A 26300-nucleotide genomic window follows, 5' to 3' on the forward strand; every position below is an offset into this window, starting at 1 on the left:
ACTGTTCTGAACTGGTGCACGAAGGTGGAGCAGGGGCCCTTTGGGGTAGAGATGGTGATACAAAATGGCAAATTATGCAGGAAATGGACAAGCAAAAACATTCGGCATTTATAGGGAGGATTGGATAATATATTGTGAGTTCCTGGAGTGAAAAGTACAGAAGAAATTGGGCTGGGAGAAATAATGTGGTTTTGTGACATGATGATATTTAAGTTATCATCATGCATGTGAAAGAAGAAAGATGTAAAGCTCTGACAGGAGGGAAGTGTGAGGAGGGATGGGTGGATTCGGAGCAACCACCCTGCTCTTGGTCTCTTCCTAAGAAAACTAATATTTCAGCAGAAGAAAAGACAGCCATATACAACCTGAAAACAGATCCAGACATAATCATCTTCCCTGTAGACAAATACTTCACCACTGTTGTGATGAGTCATGGTGACTCCTTGAAGGAAGGCCTCTGCCAACTGTCTGATACCTCCACCTACAAGTTATGCCGTAGTACTCCCACCTCATAAGTTTAACAAACCTCCAGTCCCTACTGAAATGCTTAGGTCCTTCCCAGAACTTCTCACCTGAGTCCATCTCTCTCTTCACCTTAACACCACCCCACATACCCACCTCCTATGTGCCCCCCAAAATCCACAAACCCAACAATCCTGGATGCTCCCACTGCAAGAATTTCTGCTCTTGTTGACCATTACCCCCCCAAAAAAAAAAAAAAAAAATGCCTGAAACCTAGTCTCCAACATCAAAGATACTAACCACTTCCTTCACTGACTTTCCTACATCCTTCTGGGTCCATTCTCATCACACTATATACCAACATTCCTCACGCCCAAGGCCTTGCTGCTATCAACCACTGCCCTTCATCCTCCAAATCCGCCACCTCATTCCTTACACAGCTATGAGGGTAATCCCAAAAGTAAGGTCTCCCATTTTTTATAAATACATAGCACTATTTATTTCTACAATGGTTTCCATCACTTTACAGCTTCAACATTTAGCTATTTTTCGACGTAATCAGCATTTCTGTTGATGCATTTTTGTAGATTCTGTGGCAGTTTTAGTGTGCCCATGTCATACCTGCTCACCGCCATGCTATTCAGAAAGTAATGAACCTCTTCTTTCACCTCGTTGTTGGAGTTGAATGTTCTTTTAACTTACAGAACAGGTGGTAGTCACTGAATGCCAAGTCAAGACTACATGGTGGATGGGTGATTATGTTCCACTGAAACTGTTGCAGGAGAGCAACGGTTTGCTGAGTCGTGTGTGGGCAAGCATTGTCATGGAGAATGTGTATGCCCTTGCTCAGCATTCCTCTTGTCCGGTTCTGAATTGTCCGTTTGAGTTTTTTCAGAGTCTCACAGTACCTGTGAGCATTAATTGTGGTCCCATTGGGTATAAAGTCAACCATCAGTACCCTTTTCCGATCCCAAAAAAACGGTTGTCATGACTTTACCAGCAGACTGTGTTTGTTTGAATTTCCACAGCTTTCACGAAGAAGGATGCTGACACTAGCGTGATTGTTGCTTGGTCTCAGGTGTAAAGTGGTATGCCCAGGTTTCGCCACCCATGACAATTGAGTCCAGAAAGTTGTCCTGTTTGGCTGCAAGGCAGTGAAGAAATGCACGGGAAGCTTCAACTCGTTGCCACATGTAGTGCTCAGTCAGCATGTGTGGCACCCATCTTGCGCACACCTTCCGGTAGTTCAATGTTTCTGTTAAAATTCTGTGAGCGGTGCTTCGGGAAATCTCAGGAACCAACGTGCAGAGATCATCCAGGGTGATCCCCCGATCTTTACACATGCTTTGCTCAACCTTCAACGCTGTCTCCTAAGAAATCGATGGTCTCCCGCTCCATTGTTTGTTGTGAATTTCGGTCCAACAAGCTGCAAACTCTCTACACCAAATACGAACATTTCTGACGTCCATGCACGACTCACCATCCCCTTCTGTCAATTGGTGATGGATTTCAATCGGCACAGTGCCCTTTGCATTCAAAAATTGAATAACTGCACGCAAGTCACACTTGGCGGTAACATCCAACAGGAGCTCCATTCTCAACGGCTGCCAAGCCAAGACTGAGCACCTCAGTGCAGTGTGCTGATGTTTACACACAGCATGTCAAGCACTCTTCATAACAGTATGATCAACTGCCACAAAAACAGAGTTCTGTGCTTATAAAAAAAATAGGAGACCCTACTTTTGTTATTACCCTCATATATCCTGACCCATAACAAATCCACAGCACGGCAATGTGCACCTATTTGGCACCCTCCCACACCAACCTGTTTATGGGTCATCTAGAGGAACCTTCTTAGACTTCCAAAACTCACAACCCCTAGACTGATTGAGGTTCATTGATATCTTCATTATCTGAAAGGAGACACCCTATCCACATTCCGTCACAACCACAACACATTTTCTCTCCTCTCCTTCACCTGATCCTCCTCTACCCATTGCACTAACTTCTTGGAAATTGACCCTATGTGAATACCAGAATGGTACTAAAGTTATGCCTCAGTTACATGATTTGCAAACATTTAGAAAAACTTTTGCTCACTTTAATATGACTAACAAGTAGACATAGACAGTTGGATCACACATATTCCACCTGGGGGAATGAGGTGGTCACAAGGAGGGCAGCCAGCCACCCCTTAAACTAACTGTGGCAAATCTGTTAATAATCATGCTGATCCTGTGGTGATGCAGGACAAAGGCATGAGAAAAAGAAGAAAAAAAGTGAATATGCTATCATAATTTCAACATAGGAGCAAATATGTATATGGCAAATATACCATTAACAGATCTTCTGTAAAGTAAGTTATAATCCTCTTAGTATATCTTGGGATAAAACTTGTTCATGTGTTATATGTTAATTCATTTAATGTATAATGCTTCTATTTTAGATACCTGAAAATGGTGTAAGGCTGCAGTTGTACAACTGTACATCAAAGATAGAAAATATCATCTGAAGGCATCACAAAATCATTTTAAAATACATCACAAAAGCATTTAAAAATATTACTGCAGCTGTGGACCCTGTATCAATGTAGATTATAGTTTCTGATATCTCAGACAGGAACAAAATCAAAAACAAATCACTTAAAAACAAAATTGTTACTGAACTTTTAGCTATATTTCCTTTAAAGTCATTATTGCTGTGTTAACATACTTACACCAATGTTTCCAATATTGCTGAAGCCATGCCATGAACCATTTATTAAGATCAAACTTAATATTTTTCATTACTTGCTTTTTATTTAACAGCAGCTACAATTTATTTTTCTACTGCTAGTTTCAAGCAGAGCTCATTTTCATGTTGTACCTGCACAGGATAAAGTTGTCTAGGAAGCATTTATATGATCTAAAATTACCTCTTATTGTTTACTAATCAGTAAATGGATGTTGTGTATGGTATAAAATATACACCTGTTATTTGTGATATTATTTGGGTGCTTAGCTAAGTATGTGAATTACTGTGAATTTTTCTAAAATATTTAGTATTTCCCCTTAAGTACTCTTCATATGAGTTGAAGATTTGTTCCTATATCAGTCATTACATACCCTGTTTACCAAAAAATATTTACCACATATGGAATAACTGTTTTAATTTTTATGGACACATCAAGTTCCAGTCAAATTTTGCACTGTCACCATACGAAGTGTGTCTAAAAAGTATCCGACCTTTGATTTTCCAGTGCAAAATAGAGACAATAGTGCAGCGCCACTGTACACAGTAAAGGAAGAGATCTTTATGCACACACGTGAATTTTGTCCCCGCCTTCCAGCACATCAGTCGCTGCCTGTCGGTCGCTTAGCGAGGTGCTACACAACGTATTTGTCGGATTACCGAATTATTTATTTATTTATTTATTTATTTATTTAACCTGGCAAGATTAGGGCCATCAGGGCATCTCTTACATCTAACCAGGCATTCTACTTATTTTACATTCATATGTTTTAGTAGGCATGTTAAACTACATCTAGTACAAAAAGCAAAATAAACAATTAGAAAGGTACACCTGGAAAAATACATTATTGAAGAGAAAGATTTTAGATAGGAGTGCTGGCAGCAGGGAGTATGAGGGAGACTCATGGTGAAGGGAGGAGAAGAATAGAGAGACATGATGAAAGATAATTAAGGAAATATAAAGGAAAAGAAGATTGTGTGGCTAATAGAGATAGATGAAGAGGAAGGCGTCTCAGGAGCAAGATAGGAGACGCTAGCTTTGCTATTTGACAGATGATAAGATTGGCCTTGTACATTAATTTTGTGGAGAACTTTATGAGGATGATAGTAGGAAATGCTTCAACTTCTTCTTAAAAGCAGCAGGAGATTGAATTTTCCTCAAGGTAAGGGGCAGTTTGTTCCAGAGGCAGACAGCGGCAACTGAGAAGGAGTTTGCAAAAGTTTTTGTTTTGTGAGTGGGCACAGTTAGGATACCAAATAAGAGTGACCTCGTGTTTCGATTATGATGGCATGACAGGTTTTTAATCTCTGAAGCAAGGTACTGGGGTGCTTGCACGACGAGGAGTCTGTGAAGTACACATAGAGTGTGGTAGTCACGCAATTTGTCCGGCCGCAGCCACTCTAGCTCGGAGTATAAAGCACTAACATGATCATATGGGCGAATGTTGCAGGTGTAATGCACACAGGCATTCATGCTTAGCTCCAGCCGTCTTTTGTTTTCACTACTCCTGCCTTGTTGAATCACATCACAATTGTGGAGGTTCGGTACAACGAGTGCTTGCACGAGATGGCGTTTCAAGTCCTGTGGAAATATGTTCCGAAACTTTTTGAGAGCATAGAGACAAGCAGACGTCTTTCGGTACACTGCAACTGTATTCTCTGCCCAGTTGAGATGCTCATCCAAAGTTACACCCAAGTTCTTCACTGTTTTCTGATATGGTATTGGAGTACCGTCGAGCAGAATAGGAGGCAGCCGTTCGCGGAAATCTGAGCTTTTTAATTTCTGATGGGCTATTAAGATTACTTGCGTCTTTTTTGCATTTAGTTTAAGCCCCAGGTTTTTCGCCCATATCACTACTGGAGACAGATCATCATTCATCAGAGCAATTGCAGTGTTTACATCTTCAGGTCTGACGCTTAGGTAGAGCTGGAGGTCGTCGGCATAGAAATGATATTTACAGGACAGAACCGACGAAATGTCGTTGACATATAAAGAAAACAAATGTGGTCCTAAGACTAATCCTTGTGGCACTCACGAAGAAACATGTTTCCAGGAAGATTTTTCATTTACGCAGACAACACATTGGTGTCTGTCTTTTAAGTAGATTTCAAACCATCTCATTGCACTATCAGAGAAATTAAGCTGTTGAATTTTTCTGAGCAATATGTCAACGCTAACAGTGTCAAAAGCTTTGCTGAAGTCCAGTAGCGTCAATATTGTTGCCTTTCGATTGTCAATGGCATATTTAAGGTCATCAGTTACTTTAATTAGAGCAGTGATTGTGCTGTGATGTTTACAGAAACCAGATTGAAATTTGTCATGTAGACTGAATTCATGCAAGTGTTCAGTGATTTGGTCATGAACAATATATTCAAGTGCTTTGGAAACAGCAGGCAGTATGCTAATTGGTCGGTAATCACTAGGCAGTTGCTGGTTTTCGATCTTAGGAATGGGTCGAATTATGCTTCTTTTCCATGCAGTGGTGTATATTCTGTTCACGAGGGAAAAATTAAATATGTCAGTTAAGACAGGTACTAAGATATCGGCACCATTCTTAATCATGGTTATACCGATACTGTCGCTGCCTATTTGCATAAGAAGAGATTCTCATTATTGCTTTTCTTGCCGTATTTGTTGTTACATGTTTTAGATGGAAGGTATCGTTGTTAATTACCCTGTTTAGGGATTCTTGTAGACGGTAATTATCAGCCGTGCTGGTATTCAGAGGTACAGAGAAGAATTCATTTAATTCGTTAGCTGACACATGAAAAGTAGTTTCCGATTTTGCCTTTCCGACCCCCAAGCTACGGAGATTCTTCCATAGAGTCGTGGGTGTCAGATCGCTGCATACAAGGGAGCGAGCGTACCTGATTTTGGCATTGCGAATGCATTGTTTCACTCTGTTCCATAGCTTTCTATATTCTTCGAAGCGCTCGGGTTGCGGATCTGCCTTGAAGTGCCTGTGGGCAGCATCCCTATCAGTCATCATTTCACGTAATTCAGCTGTCAGCCATGGAGCAGGAGATTTTCTTACACGGACTGTGCACACAGGTGTATGTTTGTCATAGAGGGCAGTGAGTTTATCACCAAGTTCATTAATTTTGCCGTTGATTGTAGGTTCTCTGATTATTTGATGCCATGAGATTTCTGAGCAATCGGCTGTTAGAGCGTCAAGGTCAATACGTTTCATGTTACTACAAGTTATGTAACGCGATTTGATCCTTGGGGGCTGCACAGAGTAGGCCAGGAATATTACATCGTGTGCTGAGAGGCCAGGGGCCGATTATTGACCAACATCTCTTACTTTGTCAGTCTGTTTCGTAGCGATTACGTCTATAAGAGTATGTGCGCCGTACGGTGTGTAGGTTGTAATGGAAGAATGTTCATGCTATTGCAACTAAACAATCTTCTTAGGTTTATTGCAGCGGGAGTGTCTCTTAGCAGGTCTATGTTCAAGTCACCCATTACGATGACACGTTCGTATTGACACTGAAGTGAATGTAATTCCGACTGGAAGGAACTCATTGAGCTTATTTTTGGCGGCTTGTACACAACGCCAGTCAAGAATTTCCGACTTCGTATATTTATTTCAATGAACATGAATTCAGCCTCTTTTTCTTCAGCAGGATTTGACGTACATAAGACTTTCGCTTTGAGATCTGTTCGTATATACGCGCCGCCTCCACCACCTCGCTTTTTTGATCTGTCTGCCCTAAGAAATGTGTACCCTGGGAGATGAATAGATGCAGAGGATATGTGTGGTTTCAACCACGTTTCGGATAAGAGGATTACGTGGTAGTTTAGTTGGTTGAAGAGGCGGCTAAGTTCTTCGTAATGCGCAGGTTAAGACTGGATGTTGCAGTGAGCTGCTAAAAGCTCTGACGCGTTCCGCTGAGCAGCCTGGAGTAGGGTGGCAGACTGGTTTGTCCCTTTGTTAGGCACTACCTGCCGCGAGGGGCACTGGCCGGTGTTTCCGCCAAGTGACATAATACAGGGGTGTCCGAGATTTTGCGAGCCCTGTTTGTGACTCCGCGAGTGCCGAAAGAAAGGCGACTGCAAGAGATTTCCTGAGGTTGTGGGAGTATAGAAAATGGATTAGTGGTATTCGGTGCAAGGAGAATATGACCAAAATAGTGACGGCTATGTGTCACTGAGTATCCTATGTCGTAAGAGGAGAAATGTAATTAGCATATTTGAAACAGTTTAGGGTGGAAATGAGGGAAAGGGGAGTGATTTAAGAGGCCGATGCTGCCAGCAGTGAGAAGTAAGCTTAATATTTAATAGATTATCGTAGGAAGCTAGAATTAAATTGAAATTTACTAAAGTGATACTGATAGTGATTATCGTAGGAAGCTACAATTAGATTTAAATTTGCTAAAGTGATACTGATAGTGATATTTGTTATGAACAATTTAAACTGAAGAGATGGGTGACTAATGAACTAAAGGAGAGACTAATAATTTCAATAGAACTATTACAGAATGGAAGAGAATAAACTGAGAAAATGAAAAACGTATTAGCAGTAACTAAAATTAAGCAATGGTTAGAGCTACAGACACACAAAATAGTAAATAGTTAATACAGTTACAAAAACAATTAGTTGAAGGTACAAATATGGGTATAATTAAAAAGTTAATACAATTGCAAGACTATATCTGAGTATAGGACTGTTACAATTTGCAAATGGTGTTAAGTTTGCACTTTTGGCTCAAGTAGCTTCACTTAATACTATTCAGTTCTGTCATGTTTGTGACTGTCTTCTTTCCAGCTGCTGTCTTAATGATTACTCTGCCATCCTGAGTCCACACATTCTGAAGACTGAAATGGGATATGGCACTGTTTAAAATCTTTAGCCGTTCGTGTGTCAGATCTTCCCTTATTGTAAGCCCTGTCCTTGCTAACTTCTTCTTCTGGGTAAAGATCTCAGCCCTTTTTCGGTACGACACAAATTTAATTATTATTGGACGAGGTTTGGTAGCACCTGGTAGTTTTCGTCCCACCCGATGGCTCCTGTCAATGTCTGCCTTGGTCACTTCAATGCCTAATTTTTCACGCACAACCTGTATAAGCAGGTTGTCCATGTCTTCTTCCTTATTTTCTGATACTCCAAACAGTCGTAGACTATTTCGCCTTTGGTATTTTTCTGGCTCGTCTGTTGTGGCAGATAGTTTCACTTCCAACTCTCGTGCCTTTTTCTCGTATTCAGACACAGACTTTTTTAGTGCTGTAATTTCGGTAGTATTGGCCTCAACAGTTTCACGCATTTTGGCCAATACTGCCGCTGTTACAGTATCTGATATAGTGCCTGCTATCAGATCGAGATTGTTTTTATCGCGAAGCGCAGCGTTTACCTCAGAGCGGACCAATTCCGCTATACCGGGAGCCGTAGCCACACCTTCCGCCAAGAGCAGGCCCACCGTACCTGCTGCTTCCCCACTGCTGGATGCGCTGCTGTTGACTCTTCTGTTTACCATTTTCTTGAAGATATTTGCGGAGCACAGAAAGAAAAATAGCACTACTGCACAGAACACTGTTGTTTATACGATTTCCACTTGTACTAGACAACACCACCTGCGAGAACACCTTCAAATTCAACTAAATTTTGTGAGCCGAATTTAACACGTGTTACACTGCAGCCGCCGCCGATTCTCTCAAGATGAATGAAAAGTTGAGCAAAGATACTGCAGCAAATTTTTTTAAAAGCTTGGTGATTTTCAAAGTGAAACAAGATTCAGCAGGTGGTTGGAGCAGATTCAATGGGTGTACCGCAAATTAAGGAGTGGTTCAACCGATTCAAAAATGGCCGCACATCAGCGGAGAGTGACCAGCATTCTGGCAGGCCCCAACCTGCTTGGAGTGCAGCTGTTGTTGAGAGGGTGCAAAATCTGGTGATGACAGGTTGTTGTTTGACCGTGCAGGAGATTTCCCAAGAGGCTGGAGTGAGGAAAGGTTCTGCACATGCACTTTTGCATGATGATTTGAACATGCACCAAGCGGCTGCAAAATTCGTGCCCAAGTTGTCGCCAGAATAAAAAGCCCTCCATTTTGCACAGGACCTTATGGCCACCACCAACACTGATCCTGGGTTTCTGAACACCGTGACAATTGGAGATGAGTCATGGGTGTACGGATATGAGCCAGAAACAAAAAGACAGTCATCGCAGTGGGGGCGTCCAGAGCCTCTGAGGCCAAAGAAAGTGTGGCAGGTGTGAAGCAAATTCAAGGTGATGACGACTGCCTTCTTTGAAGTCTGTGGAATTGTGCATCACAAATATGCACTGGAAGGACAAACAGTGACAAAGGAGTACTTTAAAGATGTTCTCCAGTGACTCTGTGGCACAGTTCAGCGCAAAAGACTAGACATGTGGATGGTGAAAAACTGGCAACTGCATCACATCAGCGCCCCTGCACATTCATCCCACTTGATCCAAAATTTCTTGGCCAAACATGGAATTACCACCATTCACAAACCTCCCTATTATCCAGACATGCCTCCTTGTGACTTCTGGTTGTTTCCAAAATTGAAGATGCCACTGAAAGGATCCTGTTTTGAGGGTAGAGAAGAGATAATGTGGAATACGATGACGCAGCTGAACACCATTCCAAAAGAAGACTTCCAGAGGAGTTTCCAGCAGTGGAAGGATTGATGGGCTAAGTGTATGCGAGCACAAGGGGCCTACTTTGAAGGGGATTAGGGTCCCAACCCCGCCAGGTATTCGAAATATTTTTCAGGGCAAAGGTCGGATACTTTTTAGACAGGCCTCATGTATTTGAGGCACTGAGTAATTGATAGATAAATTAACATGAGTGAGAATGTTGCTAACTTTTGGACAAATCCTATTCAGGGCTAACAGAATACACATACACCTTTGCAACTACATTGTAAGTACTGAAGCTTGAGTTGGGGGAGGGGCTCTATCAGATGAAGTGGACATAGGAAAAAAGGAGGCAGGAAGTGGAAAAGTTTGGGGACGGGTCATTGACAGCTGGAAGACAGAGCTAGCTGGCTGATGGGATAGAAATGTGGCACTGATGAGTTTGTTCTGGTTGCAGGTAGGGGAAGTGATATGTGGTCCTGTAATCCCCATGGCCTCAGTCTCCAGTTGCCTGTGCCCCACACCACCTCCACTCCTGCCTCACACCCCTTATCTTTGCTCATACTGTAGTCACGTTCTCCTCTCCACACTCTCCCTCTTTCTCTGTTCTATCTCCCCCTCCTAATCCACATCTCATGTCACTGTTCATTGCACACAGTCTCCACTTTCAGCTGGAAGAGCTAATTTGTACAACTTTCCCATCCAGTGTGCCTGGTGTTTCTCCCTTACAGTCACCCTTCCCCAACCCTCCCTCTCATTCATGGCCTCTTCTTTCCCACTGTCCACTCGGCCTGACAGAACCCCTCACCTAGTCAAGGTGCAGTGCTGGCACAGTGTAGTCAGCTGAGACAATGTGCTGGTGTATGCGTATGTATCCAGGTAAGTATGTGTGTATGAGTATTTTATTAGTTCTGAAGAAGGATTTCTCTTGGAGCTAGCAATGTACTAAGTCTAGCTTATGTGTCTATCAGCGACTCACCATCTCAACTGCATGGTGAGTTGTTACCTTCACTTCTTCCAATATTTATATTCCATCAAGGACTTCCCATTATCATATCTACATAAAACTTATTAAAATTGTCACCAGTAATTTACATGTATTGTTGTGTCTTGTATATACAAACATGCTCTAATTTCAGTTAGCATATACATGTTGATTTCTAATCTTGATCACAAAATATTCATTTTGCTGGTTATAATAGTTGATTTTAAATAATATGGATCCTTCCCAGTACTCTGCTCAAAACTGCTTGCTGCAAGATGAGTAAAATAAATTTCTAATACACAAAACATCATTATTCAAGGTGAAGAAATTTTTTGATGTAAAGAATATTGTCCTCAGTGGTTGTGATGGAGAAAATTCAATTGCTTAATGATGGCTACTGCTATTCTTCTTAGAACTGGTATCAAACTTCAAACCAAAAATATGCCAGCCTTGTTACTATATGGATCACTAGAAAGAAGACATTCTTTCATGAAGCAAAGCATTATATGACAGTAACCTAAAGGAAAATGTTGCGCTTTAAAATTCAACTGCATTCATATGTGGTAGGTTTGGTATTTTTTTTTTTAATGTCAAAGAGAAAAAAGATTTGATTTCAGTTATTGGTACAGGATTTAATTGAAGGTTCAGTTTTCTGTAACCACAAAAGCTAAAGAAATTCATAAAGAATCAATCAAGAACAAACTAATGTTACAGGCAGAGGTACTGCACTTCTACAGGGAAGAAACTTAAGAAACTTCACCTGGTTGTTTTTATAAATGCTTCTAACATTAAAGTTACCTTGTACTCTATCAATGATGAAAGACCATATAATCACAAGCTTTCAGATATAGTGGCTCCTTCTTCCAATGAAAGAGTTGAAGGGGAAGGAAGAGGGGTGAAGGAAAAGGACTGGAGAGGCTCAGGGAAAGGGGTACAGTTCAGAAAAGTGACCAAGTACCCCTGATCAGGGAACACTTACCAGATGGGATGAGAAGGAAAGACTGATTGGTGAGGACTGTGCTGATGAGATATGAAATCCTGAGAGCTTAAAGGTGGAAGACAGGATATATGCAAGACAGAAATTACTACTAAAACATCATGCAAAAGTTAATAAGAGTGAAAAGCGAAGTTCTTGGTACGTAACAGAGGTGGGAAGGGGGGTGGTGAGAAAGTAGACAGGTCAGAAAATGAAAAAAATGTAGAAAACTAAATTGGAGTGAAGAATGGAGGCATTACGATGAAGTAGTGCTGAAATGGAAGAAATTAACATAAATTAAGTCAGATGGGTGACAAGAACCACAGACGTGTAGTGCTTGTTTCTACGTGCAGAGTTCTGAAAAGCTGGTGTATGGTGGGAAAATCCAGATGGCGCGTGTGGAGAAGCGGGCACTGAGGTCATGATTGTCATGTTGTAGAGCATGTTGTGCAACATGATATTGTGTGTTACTAGTATACACCCTCTGTCTATGTCCGTTCATCCTGGTTGATAACTGGGAGGTAGTCATGCCGATGTAAAAGGCTAAACAGTGTTTACATAGCAGCTGGTATATGACATTTCATTTCACAGGTGGCTCTATCTTTGATAGTATATGTTTTGCCAGTAACAGGACTGGAATAGGTGGTGGTAGGAGAGTATATAAGGCAAGTCTTGCAATGGTGACTGTCACAGGGGTAGGAGCTGTAGGGTAGGGAGATGGGTCCAGAAAGAGCATAGGGTCTGGCAAGAATATTGCAAAGATTAGGGGGTGGGGAGGTGCAATGAAAAGCTATTCTAGGTGTGGTGGACAAAATCTCAGACAGAGTGGATCTCATTTCAGGGCATGATTTCAGGAAGCCATGGCCATGTCGAAGTAGCTGATTAGTACATTCACGGCCAGGATACTACTTGGTAACAAGTGGTGTGCTCTGAAGTTGCTTCTTTTTAAAGGGATCATCAATCCCATGATTGGATGAGATGGTCCAGGAAATCTGCTTTTGAACTAGGCTGTTGGGGTAATTATGTCTAGTGAAGGCTGTGTTGAGGGACGTGGTCTATTAAAGACCAAAGTTCAGTATGAAGAACACAACATCTGGAGTATTATATTTAAGCCAATATTTATCTCTTGTTTTTATTGTATGTTTAAAATAAAACAGAAATGGCACAAAACTGTGATTGTGGTCATGTCAGAAATAATAAATAGATAGACACTGATACAACAATTTCTTGTGCTTTTATATTTATGGTATTAATGTAGAAATTTGCCAAATGTTACACATGTACTTAGCAGTTAAGTACAGCACTACCCATTTTGTTAGACTTATTTTGGTACATAAATACCAAAATATTAATGTCATAGTCACTCACTTAAAGCAGATCGAAGAAAGGAGCACAGAAACATTCACACTAGCTTTCAAGCACTAGCCCATTTTCTAGCTGTAGTACACACTTTCTCACACATATGTGAATGTGTGTACTGTTGCTAGAAAAAGAGCCAGTGATTGAAAGCCAGTGTGAGTGCTGTTTCCTGTTGTGTTTCTGTACTCCACCCATTGATCTGTTATAGGTGAGTTGTTGCCTTTCCCTTATTTTTTGTATTTCGTCACCCAGGAATTTCCATTATTGCTAACATCATAATCATCTTCACAACTGTGCGCAGGTGAAAGTGGCTGATGGTCTTTGGCATCGCCTCACAGCATCTCATCGAATGTATCATGCTGCCCTGCAAGTGGACGAAGAAGACCCTGTAACAATTACAATCAGCAAGCCTATCCCAAGGTTAAAGGGCAGTTTTTGGATTGGTAATAAACTTTACATACTAAAATTTTTTCTAAGAAATAAAAAATGTATAGACTGTATGCAAATGTCATGTAACTAGGGTCTCCCATCGGGTAGACCGTTCGCTGGGCGCATGTCTTTCAATTTGACGCCACTTTGGTTGCTTGTGTGTTGATGGGGATGAAATGATGATGATTAGGACAACACAACACCTAGTCCCTGAGTGGAGAAAATTTCTGGCCCAGTCAGGAGTTGAATCCCTGCCCTAAGGATTGACATTCTGTTGCACTGACCACTCAGCTAGGTAGTGGGCTCATAGAGCCAGCATGTCCTACAATATTAACTATGGTAAATTAGTTAGTTATTTGTATGCTCTAAATACAAAAGAAAAAAAAACTTCTAATGTCCACAATTGTGTAGAGCATTTATTTGGATTACTGGTTTTGGCAAACTATGTTGCCATCTTCGGATCTGCAAAGCATAGACCGATATGTAAGCACAGTGTGGATACTCAAAGCAGGTATGACATATGTGCATAACATTTTTTTACAAAATATGGATGTCTAACATACCTAATACATGACACTTCAAAGCCTCTCATCCATGTGCACAACATATTGTGTCAGTTCATACGAAAACATTTCAAGAACATGCAAGGCATAGTATATTGGCATGTCATAGGCATTACAGATATTATGATCAACCATCAAGCAATGGCACTGTAGTAATAACAAACAGGATACATTGTATCTTATGAAGCATAATTACAAATATAGGTCCATAAAATTGTTTGTAATGCAATTATACAATTTTGCTGTATAAGGAGTCATCGTAATCAGAGTACATAAGGAAAAACATTATAATTTTTTCTAAAAAATCTTAAATTTTTGTAATTCTTTGTCAAATGTAAAAGAGAGTTTTGTGTATTGATATTTATCATTTATTATATTTGTAATGAAGCCAAACATATGTCATGTACAAATAAAATACACTGACAAACAAAAGTCCACCTAAAGTTTAAAAGACAAGAAACAGATGCAATAGCTCCCCTAAAAGTTAAAAAAATTGTAAAGGTAACATAAACAGAATTAATTGCTATATTCCTAACAACTATATGTAAGTAATCTATATTACATGCTACCAGAAATGAAAAATGAAGTCAAGGTACAAGGGAAAATATTGCTTTATGTCTAGGTGAATTTAACCAGAGTGTAGACACTGAAAGGGAAAACAAAAAACATGTTCAAATAATTTAATCATTAATTTTACAAAGAGAACCATATAAGCTATTATACACACTGTTCAGTACTGAGCTGGTGAGATGTAAGTTTAGGCGCCAGCATGGTAAACAAGGCCTAGGTGTAATGAGAGGAAATAAGAGAGTAAAGAATTTTGTAAACCAAATAGTAGCATTAAAAGCATAATACACACTAAAGTATAAGTGCAACATCATACATGGTTGAATTTTATGTTAACAAATATTTTCCAGGAGCTCACTTAAGGATTAGAAATGAGGATGTAAGTACAATACAGACAGCACACATCAAGTATGCACAGCATCGTGATGAGAATTACCTGATATATCCTCCACCATTGTATGGAATCATTTATATTAAATACCACAAATGTGAGATGGAAAGCGAAAAGAGATCTCTTGTCAAAAAATTTGGATTTTGAGCTATTGCAATTTTTACTTTTGACATTAAATTCTGTTCAATTTGTAAAGAAAAACAAATTGATTTCTGTCTCTAAATTTGAGTGCGTTATGACATGCTGAATATTGGTGGTGGGAAGTAGATTTTTGGAGAGAAAGCACTTTAAGTTTACCTTTATTACCATTGTTTAATTTTAGATATTTGATAAACACATTTTGCATATATATGCACCTAGAATGTCCTTTATCAAATGGTACAGAGTTTTTTTTTAAGTTAAATTTACTACATATTAAGTGGTTAAACCATTCAGACCTGTAGCACATTGTAGTGTATGGAACATTGAAACCAAATAAATTGGCCCCAAACTGAGAAAAATTAGTGTACACTGCACAACTTATTTTCTTTCGTTTGTCTGTGTCTTTTTTTCCAAAATATTGTTATGGCATCTCTTAGACCAAATTTTGATTTTGAAGCCCTTAATTGGACCAAAATGACCTAAAATTTTTAATTCAAAGAACATGCAAAGATTGATTACTGAGATTTTATAGTGGCCAAGGGATTTGATTTGCTATTTCTCAAATACTGTCTGAAGGTGTCTGTTCACAAATAACATTTTTGCCTCTTCTTCTTTGGTTCTGGAATACCTGGCTGCTCAGGTCTTTCTCAGGATCCTCGTTGCCACTGACTTGAACTTCTGGTTCAGGTTCTACTTCAGGCACACAGTGTCTTTTTATTCCCCTTTGCAATAGGTCCTGATGTCTTTAAAAAACAAATCATCATTGTCTTGTCATCCCTGCTGGAATTACTGCACAAGGAAACCCACCAGGTCCATTTTCTTTGGGAAAGATGCGGTGTGCAAAATCATTTCCATGAGCAGCTATTCTACAATGTACACTACCTTTGTAGCTAATGATGAATTCAAAGTAGATATATTTGATTCTTTAAGTTGTTTTGTTTGAATTACTATTCACAATGAGATTTAGCCTGTCAGGAACTTCACATTTTTCGTTTCTAGCAGCAACGGCAGATTTAACATATTCTGTAGGTGAAGGTTTTTGTTGCTACAGTAGTGCCAGCTGTCAGGTGACATTTTAGGGGTGCAAACTGCAAATTGGAAACATCTGTACGCAATATAACTTTTGTATGAGAAGGACCACTTGTCATGTTTGGCATTATTGTATTCAGAAAACATTCTTCTTTTATACAAAGCTATTCTGAGCTCCTTAAAAAGTCTGTAAAATTTAGAAGATATTATTTTGTGGAGTACTTCATAAGCAGCTGTGAGGTTTAGAAAAGGGGCCAATGTTATATCCCCACAGCAGCAAGTGGTCTTTTCGAGAAGACTGTCATCAATTGCTTTCAATGTATTACTGACACCTGTCAGATTCAAACAACTTTAAAATCAATATGAATGTACACAGAATGAAGTAAATTATTACAATATGCAGAAAACTGAAAATAAGCATTTTAGACCTTATCAAGCATTTTTGCATGTACTGAAAATTTTAATTCCCTGACATGAGGCCCCTGTTTGATTTCTGTCTCACAAATACTATAGCACGAAATCCAGGTACTACATAAAGCTAGCACTCAGTGCCTATGTACATCTTTATAAAACTTTTGACATCACAGAAGGATAATCAGTAGTTTCATGATAAAATCTCATATACATCTCTTAGTGTATAGTAAAACTGCACTACAGTGAAATCATTAGGCCATCATATTGATTCAAATATATTAGCATGAAACTCAAAGTCTAGGAGCCATAGTGGTCAATATCTAGGTGCAGCACATAATGATGCAAAGAATAAAAGGTTGCAAAGGAACCACTGGTAATTGGAATACAGTGCACAGCACACATTAAGTGCATGTACTGCATTATATAATATTTGAAGTCCATGCCAAGCATAATACATAAATATAATCTTTTTTTTTACATAAAAGACACCAATGCAGATCCTTCAAACAGTAGGGAGGAAACATAGAAAGAATGTAAGTTCTTAATATCATGTACAGAACAATATAATATAAATCCACAGTAAAGAGTTGAAATCACAAAGTTAATACGTAGTGGTGCTCAAAGTGTATGAACACTGCTATAGTGTTTCATATACAGTCAACAAAATGATGCATAAGTGTATATAATGATCTGAAGTCTATGTGATAAATCCAGTAATTTGTGAATGAAAAAATTCCATTCAGATATTACAGAATAATCATAAGAATCTATGTAGCATAAGGTCTAGGTACAAGACATACTTAGCAGGTATACAAACTCTCAATAAACAAAATTTTCTTTCATGTTGTACAAGGAATTACAAAAACCGGAATATTTTTAAAACAATTTTTCTTATATACACTGAAATGAATGACTCCTTGTATGGTAAAATTGTACAATTGCTTTGTAAACAATTTTGTGGTTATATTGTTGTAGATGAAGCTGAGTAGAGCCATGGTGTAGTGGTTATGATACTAAACTTTTGAGTAGAGGGTTATGAGTTCAAAACTCACCTTGACTGTACCATTTAATTTCTATATTCAGTTTGAGTACTTTCAAGAAGTGTCCACAAATGTCAAGAATCACTGTACTGGAATGTTCTGCAGCTATATGTATACTGTACATTTTCTGGCTGGAGGCAGTTTGCTCCATGCTCTTGTACATGCAAGTGCTGAATAAACCTTTCTTAAGTGATGCTTGTGTTCATCATTCATCTAAGTATGACTTCTTCTACATGAAATTATTCTGTGGAGATGCTGGGTATTGGAATTTGTGAAAGCATACATTATCGACAACACAGAGCTCCCCCCCCCCCCCCCCCCCCCCCCATCGGTGACACACAACGACAGAAGTGCCAGGCTGAAGATAAATTAAAGTGCAGGGCACAGCATCCAGGAGAAACTACAGCATCTTAAATTCAAGACGCCTTGGAGCTGTGTAAATTAGTGGTCCTAGAATGAAGGAAGACGATAAGGTTGCACATTGCATGACATGTATAAAGCCCTACTCCTGAAGGAGGTTTCGACAGCAGATGGTGCCAGTATATCAAAACAGTGCATCAAAAAAGAATGACATGCATAAAGTTTGAACAGCTTACAAACATCATATCAATGTCTCTGATGGAGTAAGCAAATGATTTCATAAGTGTTCTTCATCAGACAGTGAGAGGGGAAGTTCAGAAGGCACTTGGATTGTACGTTGAGCAAAAAACCAAGAGACTTCAAGAGGTCATAAGGGAGGAGGTGGAATAGACATTGAACCCAATCTCTCACCCTTCATTTCCCTTTAAAATGGTGAAAAAGTCGAGACCCAGGTGGAGTTAAGTTCCTACAATGCTGCATGAGAAACTTGTTTCGGCTCCAAGGAAGACTGACGTCTGGAGGACCCATGATAACCAACCAGTATGTTTCCACTGCAGAATACTGGGACATGTGGTGTGCTATTGCTGAGAAAGATGGCAGATATTTGATGACGCCCGCAAGAGAAGACAGCAGAACGATCTTAGCTGATGCCAACTCTGGGACGACAAAGATGAACAAGAAGATGTCAGTGCAGGACGATGTAGGCCAGCATCGCTGCAAACTAGCCGCTGGAGAGGATGCTCCCCAACACACCGATAAAGGTCTCTATTGCTGTTTAGAAGCTCCAGCCAATCACTTAGCCACTGCAACCTGCAAAACTAAAGGTTGCGACCTTCCTTGGAGGTGAGACCGCCGAAGAGAAAAATCCTCTGCCGTTGATTACTACAAAAATGATAGGAAACTATGTCGATATCCTCATGGATGGCCAACCAGCCCATGCTCTTGTGGACTCTGGAGCATCATATTTAGTCATTTCAGAGAAGTACCGTCACCAGTTGCAGAAAACCGTATTTGTCAACAACAAAACATTTCTGCTGAAGGTTGTCACCAGTGGTCTTCGTCAGGAAGAAGGATGGCAGTTGGCGCTTTTGTGTTGATTACAGGAAACTTAATAAGATAACTAAACAGGACATTTACCCTCTTCCACGAATTGATGTTACACTAGATTGTCTGAAGGGGGCTACGTTTTTCTCAACCATGGACATGTACTTGGGATACTGGCAAATCGAGATAGATGAGACTGATCATCAGAAAACTGCATTCATCACTCTGAGGGCCTATATGAGTTTAAGGTAATGCCATTTGGTTTGTGTAATGCACCAGCAACTTTTGAACGGATGATGGATAATCTTCTATGTCACCTGAAGTCGATGATGTGCCTTCGTTATTTAAATGACATTATAGTGTTCTCAAAGACATTTGATGAACATATAAAAAGACTGAGGGCCATTCTTAAGTGTCTCCAACATGGCGAACTGAAACTTAATCCAAGAAAGTGTCTCTTTGGAGCAAAAGAAATCAGAATACTTGGACACCTTGTGTCAGACGAAGGTGTGCGGCCAGACCTAGAAAAGGTGAGATCTATAATGGAATTTCCTATTATTAAAAGTATTAGAGATGTGAGAATCTAAAAGTACTAAAGATGTGAGAAGCTTTCTTGGATTATGTTCTTATTATCATCATTTTATCAAAAACTTTTGTATCAAAGACAGGCCACTCCAAGAATTGTTATAACCTGATGCTAAATTTATCGGAGGTGGTGCTCAACAAGATTCTTTCAATGTGCTGTGAAAATCTCTGACGACTGACCCTGCACTTGGTCTGTATGACGAGAAAGCACATACAGAACTACTCACAGATGCCCATGGGTATGGGCTTGGTGCTGTTCTGGTGGAAATTTCGGATGGAAAAGAGAAAGTTATAGCTTATGCTTCTAGGACACTTAAAAATCTGAGAGAAACTACTCAACTATAGAAAGAGAATGTCTTGCTGTGAAATGGGCCATGTGCAGATTTCGACAGTATCTCTATGGAAGGCCATTCACAGTTGTTACAGACCATCATTCACTTTGTTGGTTGACAGGTCTTAAGGATCCAATAGGATGACTCACCCGGTGGGCACTACATCTTCGAGAGTATGATATTACCATACTGTACAAGAGTGGAAGAAAACACCAAGATGTCGACTGTCTCTCAAGAAACCCTGTGTAAGACCATCAAGACTTTGATGAAGATAGTGACTGTCTCGCTGCACTCCAGGATCTCTCTGCTGAACAGAAGAAGGACACCAAGATATCTCAAATTATGCCTGCCTCAAATCGGTCAGATGATGTGAAAAGACAATTTCAGGTAGTTAATGGATTACTTTGAAAGGAAAACTTTGATCCATTTGGAAAGAAGTGGCTACCAGTGATTCCTAAACACGCGCACTTAGATGTTCCACAGAAATTCCATGCACACCTGAGGCTGGACATTTAGGATTTATTAAGACCTATGATAGAATCCACAAGAGATTTTTCTGGCCAGTTTTATTTAGGAGTGTCCGTCATTATGTGTCACACTGGAAATAGTGCCAGAGGAGAAAGGCAGTTCCTCAGAAATCACCTGGCCAACTCATACCAATTCCATCAGCCAAAATGCCTTTCCAGTGTGCTGGGATTGACCTCCTCAGACGATTTCCAATGTCTGGTACTGGCAATAGAGGGATTATTGTTTGCACTGATTACCTGACATGTTATGCCATTACAAAAGCCATGAAAGTAGCCGAAGCATTGAAGATGGCCAAATTCATCGTGGAAGACTTTGTATTAAAACACGGTGCCCCAAGATCATTAATTTCAGATTGAGGGGAAGTTTTTCAATCAAATCTTATGACAGAGATAATCCATCAGTGCAACAGTACTTATCACATGACCACTGCCTACCATCTGCAAACTAACGGGCTTACTGAATGCCTCAATAAGATATTGGTCGACATGCTATCAGTGTTTGTCAGTGTTGAGCAGAGCCACTGGGATGAGGTGCTACCTTTTGTGACATTTGCCTACAACACCGCCAAACAAGACACCACAGGATTTATGCCATTTTTCCCGGTGCTTGGAAGTGAGGCGACTACAATGATGGACACTGTGTTTCCATTACATCCTGATGATGTGGACGACAACTGCATCGGCTAAGTGTTAACCAGAGCTGAGGAAGCTGGCAGTTAGCTCGACTCCGCATGCTGCATGCTCAAGAAAACGATCATGGAAGGTATGACACAGGCCATTGCCGTGTTATCTTCCAGCCTGGTGACCTCGTCTGGATCTTCACTCCTGTTTGGAAGGTTCGTCTCTCTGAGAAGCTCCTCAGGTGATATTTGAACCTTATAAGATTGTAAGACAGTTGTCTGATGTTACTTATGAAGTTGAAGATATGGTCCATGTCCTTTGTATGAAGCCCCATGAGGATCCTGCCACCCAGGGTAAATTTGAGGCTCCGGCAACAGGCAACAAGCGGAAAGGTGATGAAGAGTGTAGCAGCAACATAACAATGAGACACTGTTTTGTTCAGGAGGGAGCAATGTCACAGAAAAAGCTGAGCAGTACCGTGGTGCAGTGGTTATGCTACTAGACTGTTGAATGTAGGGTTGTGAATTCAAAGCTCACCTGGAGCATACAATTTTAATTTCTATATTCAGTTTGAGTACATTCTAGAAGTATCTACAAATCTCAAGAATCATTTCACTGGAATGTTCTGTAGCTGAATATATACTGTATGTGTTCTGGCTGGAGGCAGTTCGCTCCACACTCTTGTGTATGCAAGTGCTGAATAAACCTTCATTAAGTGAAGGTAGTGTTTGTCATTCATCTAAGTACACCTTCTTTTACGTGACAATATGTTTGTATTTATGCTTTGTGTGATATGATGATGTATTCTGTTTCTTACTGTTGCGGTGACACCTGGTGGTTGATCATATCTCAATCTTCATTCAGCTCTTCAGCAAACATGAGCACATATACCCAGTGTAATATGCATGATATTTTATGTAAGAGATAGTTTTACTAATGATATGGCATTATATTAAACCTTACATATTCTTGAAATTTCTTTTTATGTGACATGATATACTGTGCAGATGGTTGAGATTCTTTGAAGTGTAGTGCATAAGGTATGTATTATACCCATAGTTTGTAAAAAAATGTTACATAGATATTGTTACAACTTCAAGTTGAACAAATATGTTTCAAGGACGACACAATACATGAAAGTCACAGATCAAGTAAACAAAGTAAGACGTGTGTAGACTGTAACCGTCAAATCAGCACTGAGTCCAAGTCTAGCGGCCGCTGGCTGGCTGGCAATTTAGGGGGCGCAGCTGCTGCATGGCTGGCAGACAGTGCCGAATGTAGAGGATGTGCGTAACTGTGCGGCGGCAATTTGAAAGATCGGCAAGTCACAACAGTTTTCTCCCCTTTGAATTTTTTGCACAGGTCTTGATGGAGGTGGCCTGTAGATTGCTAATGTCCATAGGTGTTGTTTGACTGGCCTTTAAGTCCCAAGGAGGAGGCTTCACGTATGGACGGAAGTGTCCCCGATGATAATGGGTCGAGATGACAGGAGATGTGGGGGTCGAATCTGCTGGGGCCCCATGCCCCAATCTGACCATTGTGGCCAGTCTGGATGTTATAACAGGAGACATGGACGATGTGTCGGCATCCGTAGGAGAAGGAGATGAGTAGAGTTGCTCCGACAGATAATGGTCATCTGGTTCCTGCATGGGCACATCTCCTGGTGGGGTCAGTTCTTGTGCTGACACCGAGATGATGGTGAGAGGACTGTGTTGTGAATAATGAGAGATTCCACGATCCCAAGTGTCAAGTAGAGCCAAAGGTGGTGTAGTGGCATTCGGAACAAGCGTTCCGGCACATGAGGCCAAAGATGGTCCGAATGACACACTGCAACACCCGTGTCCATCTGGATTTCATACAGGTGTCGGCCACGGTGTCGTAATATGCGGCCAGGACTCCATTTTGGCCACCTGCTATATCCCCGTGCCCATACAAGCTCGCCAGCAGTGAACCGGCCAAGCGAAGGCACCCGTGGCCGTGAGGTGGAAGGCCGCATAAGATGAAGTAGCTTGTGGGTCTATCGGCCATGTAAGAGCTCAGCCAGGCTGTGGTCGCCCATGGGGGTGAAACAATAAGAAACCAGAAATTGGAGAAGTGCATCAGCAGCAGCAGAAGAAGTCAGGAGTTTCCTCATCTGAGCCTTAAATGTGCGGACCAGTCGTTCAGCCTCACCATTTGACTGTAGGTATTTAGCCTGTAAAGGTTTACCTCCAACACCTGTAATCAGTACAACTCTATTTTTAGACAAAACATTTTAACTACTTCTGGAAAGCACCAAGTGACCATCTTCCATCAGAATATTAGTGTCTTAGAGGAAGAAAGTTGTAAGCCTTTAGTTCCAGAGTCATCACATAGAGAAAATTGTAAGCCTTCAGTTCCAGAATCATCACAGAGTACAAGTAGTTCATGTAAAAAACAGGACCCCGATGGTTTAGAGAGAAATAAAAACAGACGTGAATTACTTACCCTTGTGCAAGTCAACATTCACTGTATTAGGAGTAAATTATTAGAGTTAGAACTCTTTTGTAAGGTAAAAATATGTGATGTTTATTTATTGAGAAATTTGAACAAATGATAAGAAAAATTTTAAAACTCGAAACAAATGTTGCATTATTGGTGGTTTCAGCATAGAATTGTTAGGCTCAAGACTCAGATGAACACAACTCAAAAGCATTTCTAAACCTACTCAGATCATTAAATTTATATTGTACTCACAATAGCCCCACACATGGGAATGCCTGCTTGAACAATATTATAGTTAATTTCTCAAGAGACCTATACAGCAAATGAATGTTTCACAGCTCATGATCCTTATACACCACTATGCACAGTCAGATGCTGATTATGTGGCTGCAAATAAGGAGCCACGCATGACACGAGTTAAAAGTCAAAAGCAAGAATGTTTTTATGTTATTCATGGGCTGCCATAGAAAAGCAAATGGGAGGTATATTTATGAGTACAATGTCTTCCAATCAACTGTTGAGACTCCCTTTAATAATTTCTTTAAGTCAGATACTGACTTATGGTACTTTTTCTCATCACTGAAAAGAAATTACTAAACCAACAAAAAAGGAAAAATCTTAAATCTTTCTCCGGTATCAGAGGATAGGTGCTTTCAATGAACAAAATGTGTAAAAATAAATAATTGTAAACATGGCACCGAGCGTTGGGATATGTATAAAAAAACATTGACAAGCCAAGCTTAAATTTGCCAAACTGATTGCCTATGGAAACGACAGAGAAGGAGCACCCAACAAATGCAAGACTGCTTCGAGTATTAAAACACAAGAATCCACTTATACCCAAACTGAAGACTTCTGCTTGTGCCAGAAATGCTCAGTAACTACATTATTACTACAGTAAATAAATTAAGATTAAAAATTAAACAGCCAATCACATCAGTTTCCTAGAGGTCATGAATTCCATCAGGATGTTGTCACACCCATAGATATAGTACATGCTGTTTTAAAATTTCCATAGTCAAAAGGTGTGGGCTGTCTAACTACACAACAAAAAAAGAACAAAACATCGTATTTGCAAACTGTCTGCTTGTATTACAAATTAGAATTTGGAGGTTTTCCTGATCAACTCAAAATTTCAAAAGTTATACTTATGTGCAAAAGGGGAGAAATGCATCTACCAGAACTATAGACCAGTGTCCTATCTTTTCCAAAATATTTAAAGCAATTTTTCATCAATAGCTTAGTAACTATTTTGAAGAACATGATGATTTTTGTAACAGACAACATGGTTTTTGACAAGGGAAAAATACCACTTTTGCAGACATTGAAACTGTTAATCAGACGGTAATTGCATCTGAAAATAAGAATATGGTCTCTCTTGAACTATTTGATTTGAGTAAGGCATTTGAATGTATCTAATTTTACATCTCACTAGCCAAGCTACAGTATTATGGAATAAATAATACAGCATTAGAAATAGTTAATTATTATCTAAATAGCAAAAGAACATTTGTGTCCTAGTTAATTCTTACATAAATAAGAATTGACAGTGCATGTCTCTTGGAGCGGGTTGCGTCACCAACTTGCTAGGCGCTCAGCGGGCAGTACGGCACTATGTGCATCTAGCAGTTCTCGGCTGACGTTATCCGGTTACAGGAGTCAAGGACCACACTTAATTAATAGTTATAGTACATAGTAATATCACCAGTTTCATTTACATTTTCAGCAAGTACACCAAGTACTTTCATCCATACATGTATTTTTTCATCATTTCTAACTTTTCTACAGGAGCGGGTACACAATGTAAAAGGCATATTACTATACACATAACTAGGTCTACTTTGAGACTTTGGGTCAATTCCACAATGACAGGTCTTGTAGACCATGACATCTCGATCAGCAAAAGATTCAAGTCCAGGAAAGGAGGTTTTTTCACAACGAACAATGGCTAGAGTAAACCAACCACTACCAGAATTTCCTGTAGCAACATCAAGAGTAAAATTAACCCTGCACCCAAGAAAGAATATAGGTCCACTCCACCCAAGAAAGAATATAGGTGCATTTAATATCACTGAGTGGGCTGTTCCATTTGTTCCAAGTTTATTCTCCAAGCTACCACCGGTGGCGGTGTTGACGATACATACGTCGACGTGGCATAGTGCTTCAATGCTGTTGCAGATGGAGCCCACAGCGGAATGGTTCTGCGGCGTGCACTGCCCACTTATATAGAGAGCGAGTGACCTTGATTACGTAACGCTCTGATAACGGACTTAGACTCTGCAAGCGCGAGCAGGCAGGCGTTATAATGTACATGCGCTGTCATTTCAAAGAGACATTATTCCTAGAAAAAAGTCACATCTGGTGTGCCTTGGGTCTCTGTCGTCAGACAGTCCTTCTTTGTTTGTTGCAATTAATGATTTGCCACATTATGTTGGACTTCTGTCAGTCATCTGCTATGTGGCTGATAAAACTTTAATCACCACAAATAGTGATATGTCAGACTTACCCCAGAATTACAGTATTCTCCCCTCCAACACTAAACAGATTCTTATCTAATAAACTATTGTGTAATTCAGAGAAAGCTCAACATTTTCAACTGTGACTAGCTAATAACATAGAATCAAAATCTGTGAAACTGCTTGGAATACCCACTGGTTTCAAAGTATACAGGCAACATCACATTAA

At 40.0% G+C, this 26300-nt stretch overlaps 1 protein-coding gene across 1 annotated transcript in view; it reads left to right on the top strand.

The window, feature by feature from the left end:
* Window positions 1-26300, top strand: part of LOC126335939 (agrin-like) — a 366195-nt gene that overhangs the window by 334406 nt on the left and 5489 nt on the right. Inside the window, exon 26 of the mRNA XM_049999415.1 lies at window positions 13411-13552. Within this exon, the coding sequence (XP_049855372.1) occupies window positions 13411-13552 (142 nt within the window). The remainder of the gene's footprint in view (window positions 1-13410; window positions 13553-26300) is intronic.

This window comes from Schistocerca gregaria, chromosome 2 (assembly GCF_023897955.1).
Source record: "Schistocerca gregaria isolate iqSchGreg1 chromosome 2, iqSchGreg1.2, whole genome shotgun sequence".
NCBI classification, from domain to species: Eukaryota; Metazoa; Arthropoda; class Insecta; order Orthoptera; family Acrididae; genus Schistocerca; species Schistocerca gregaria.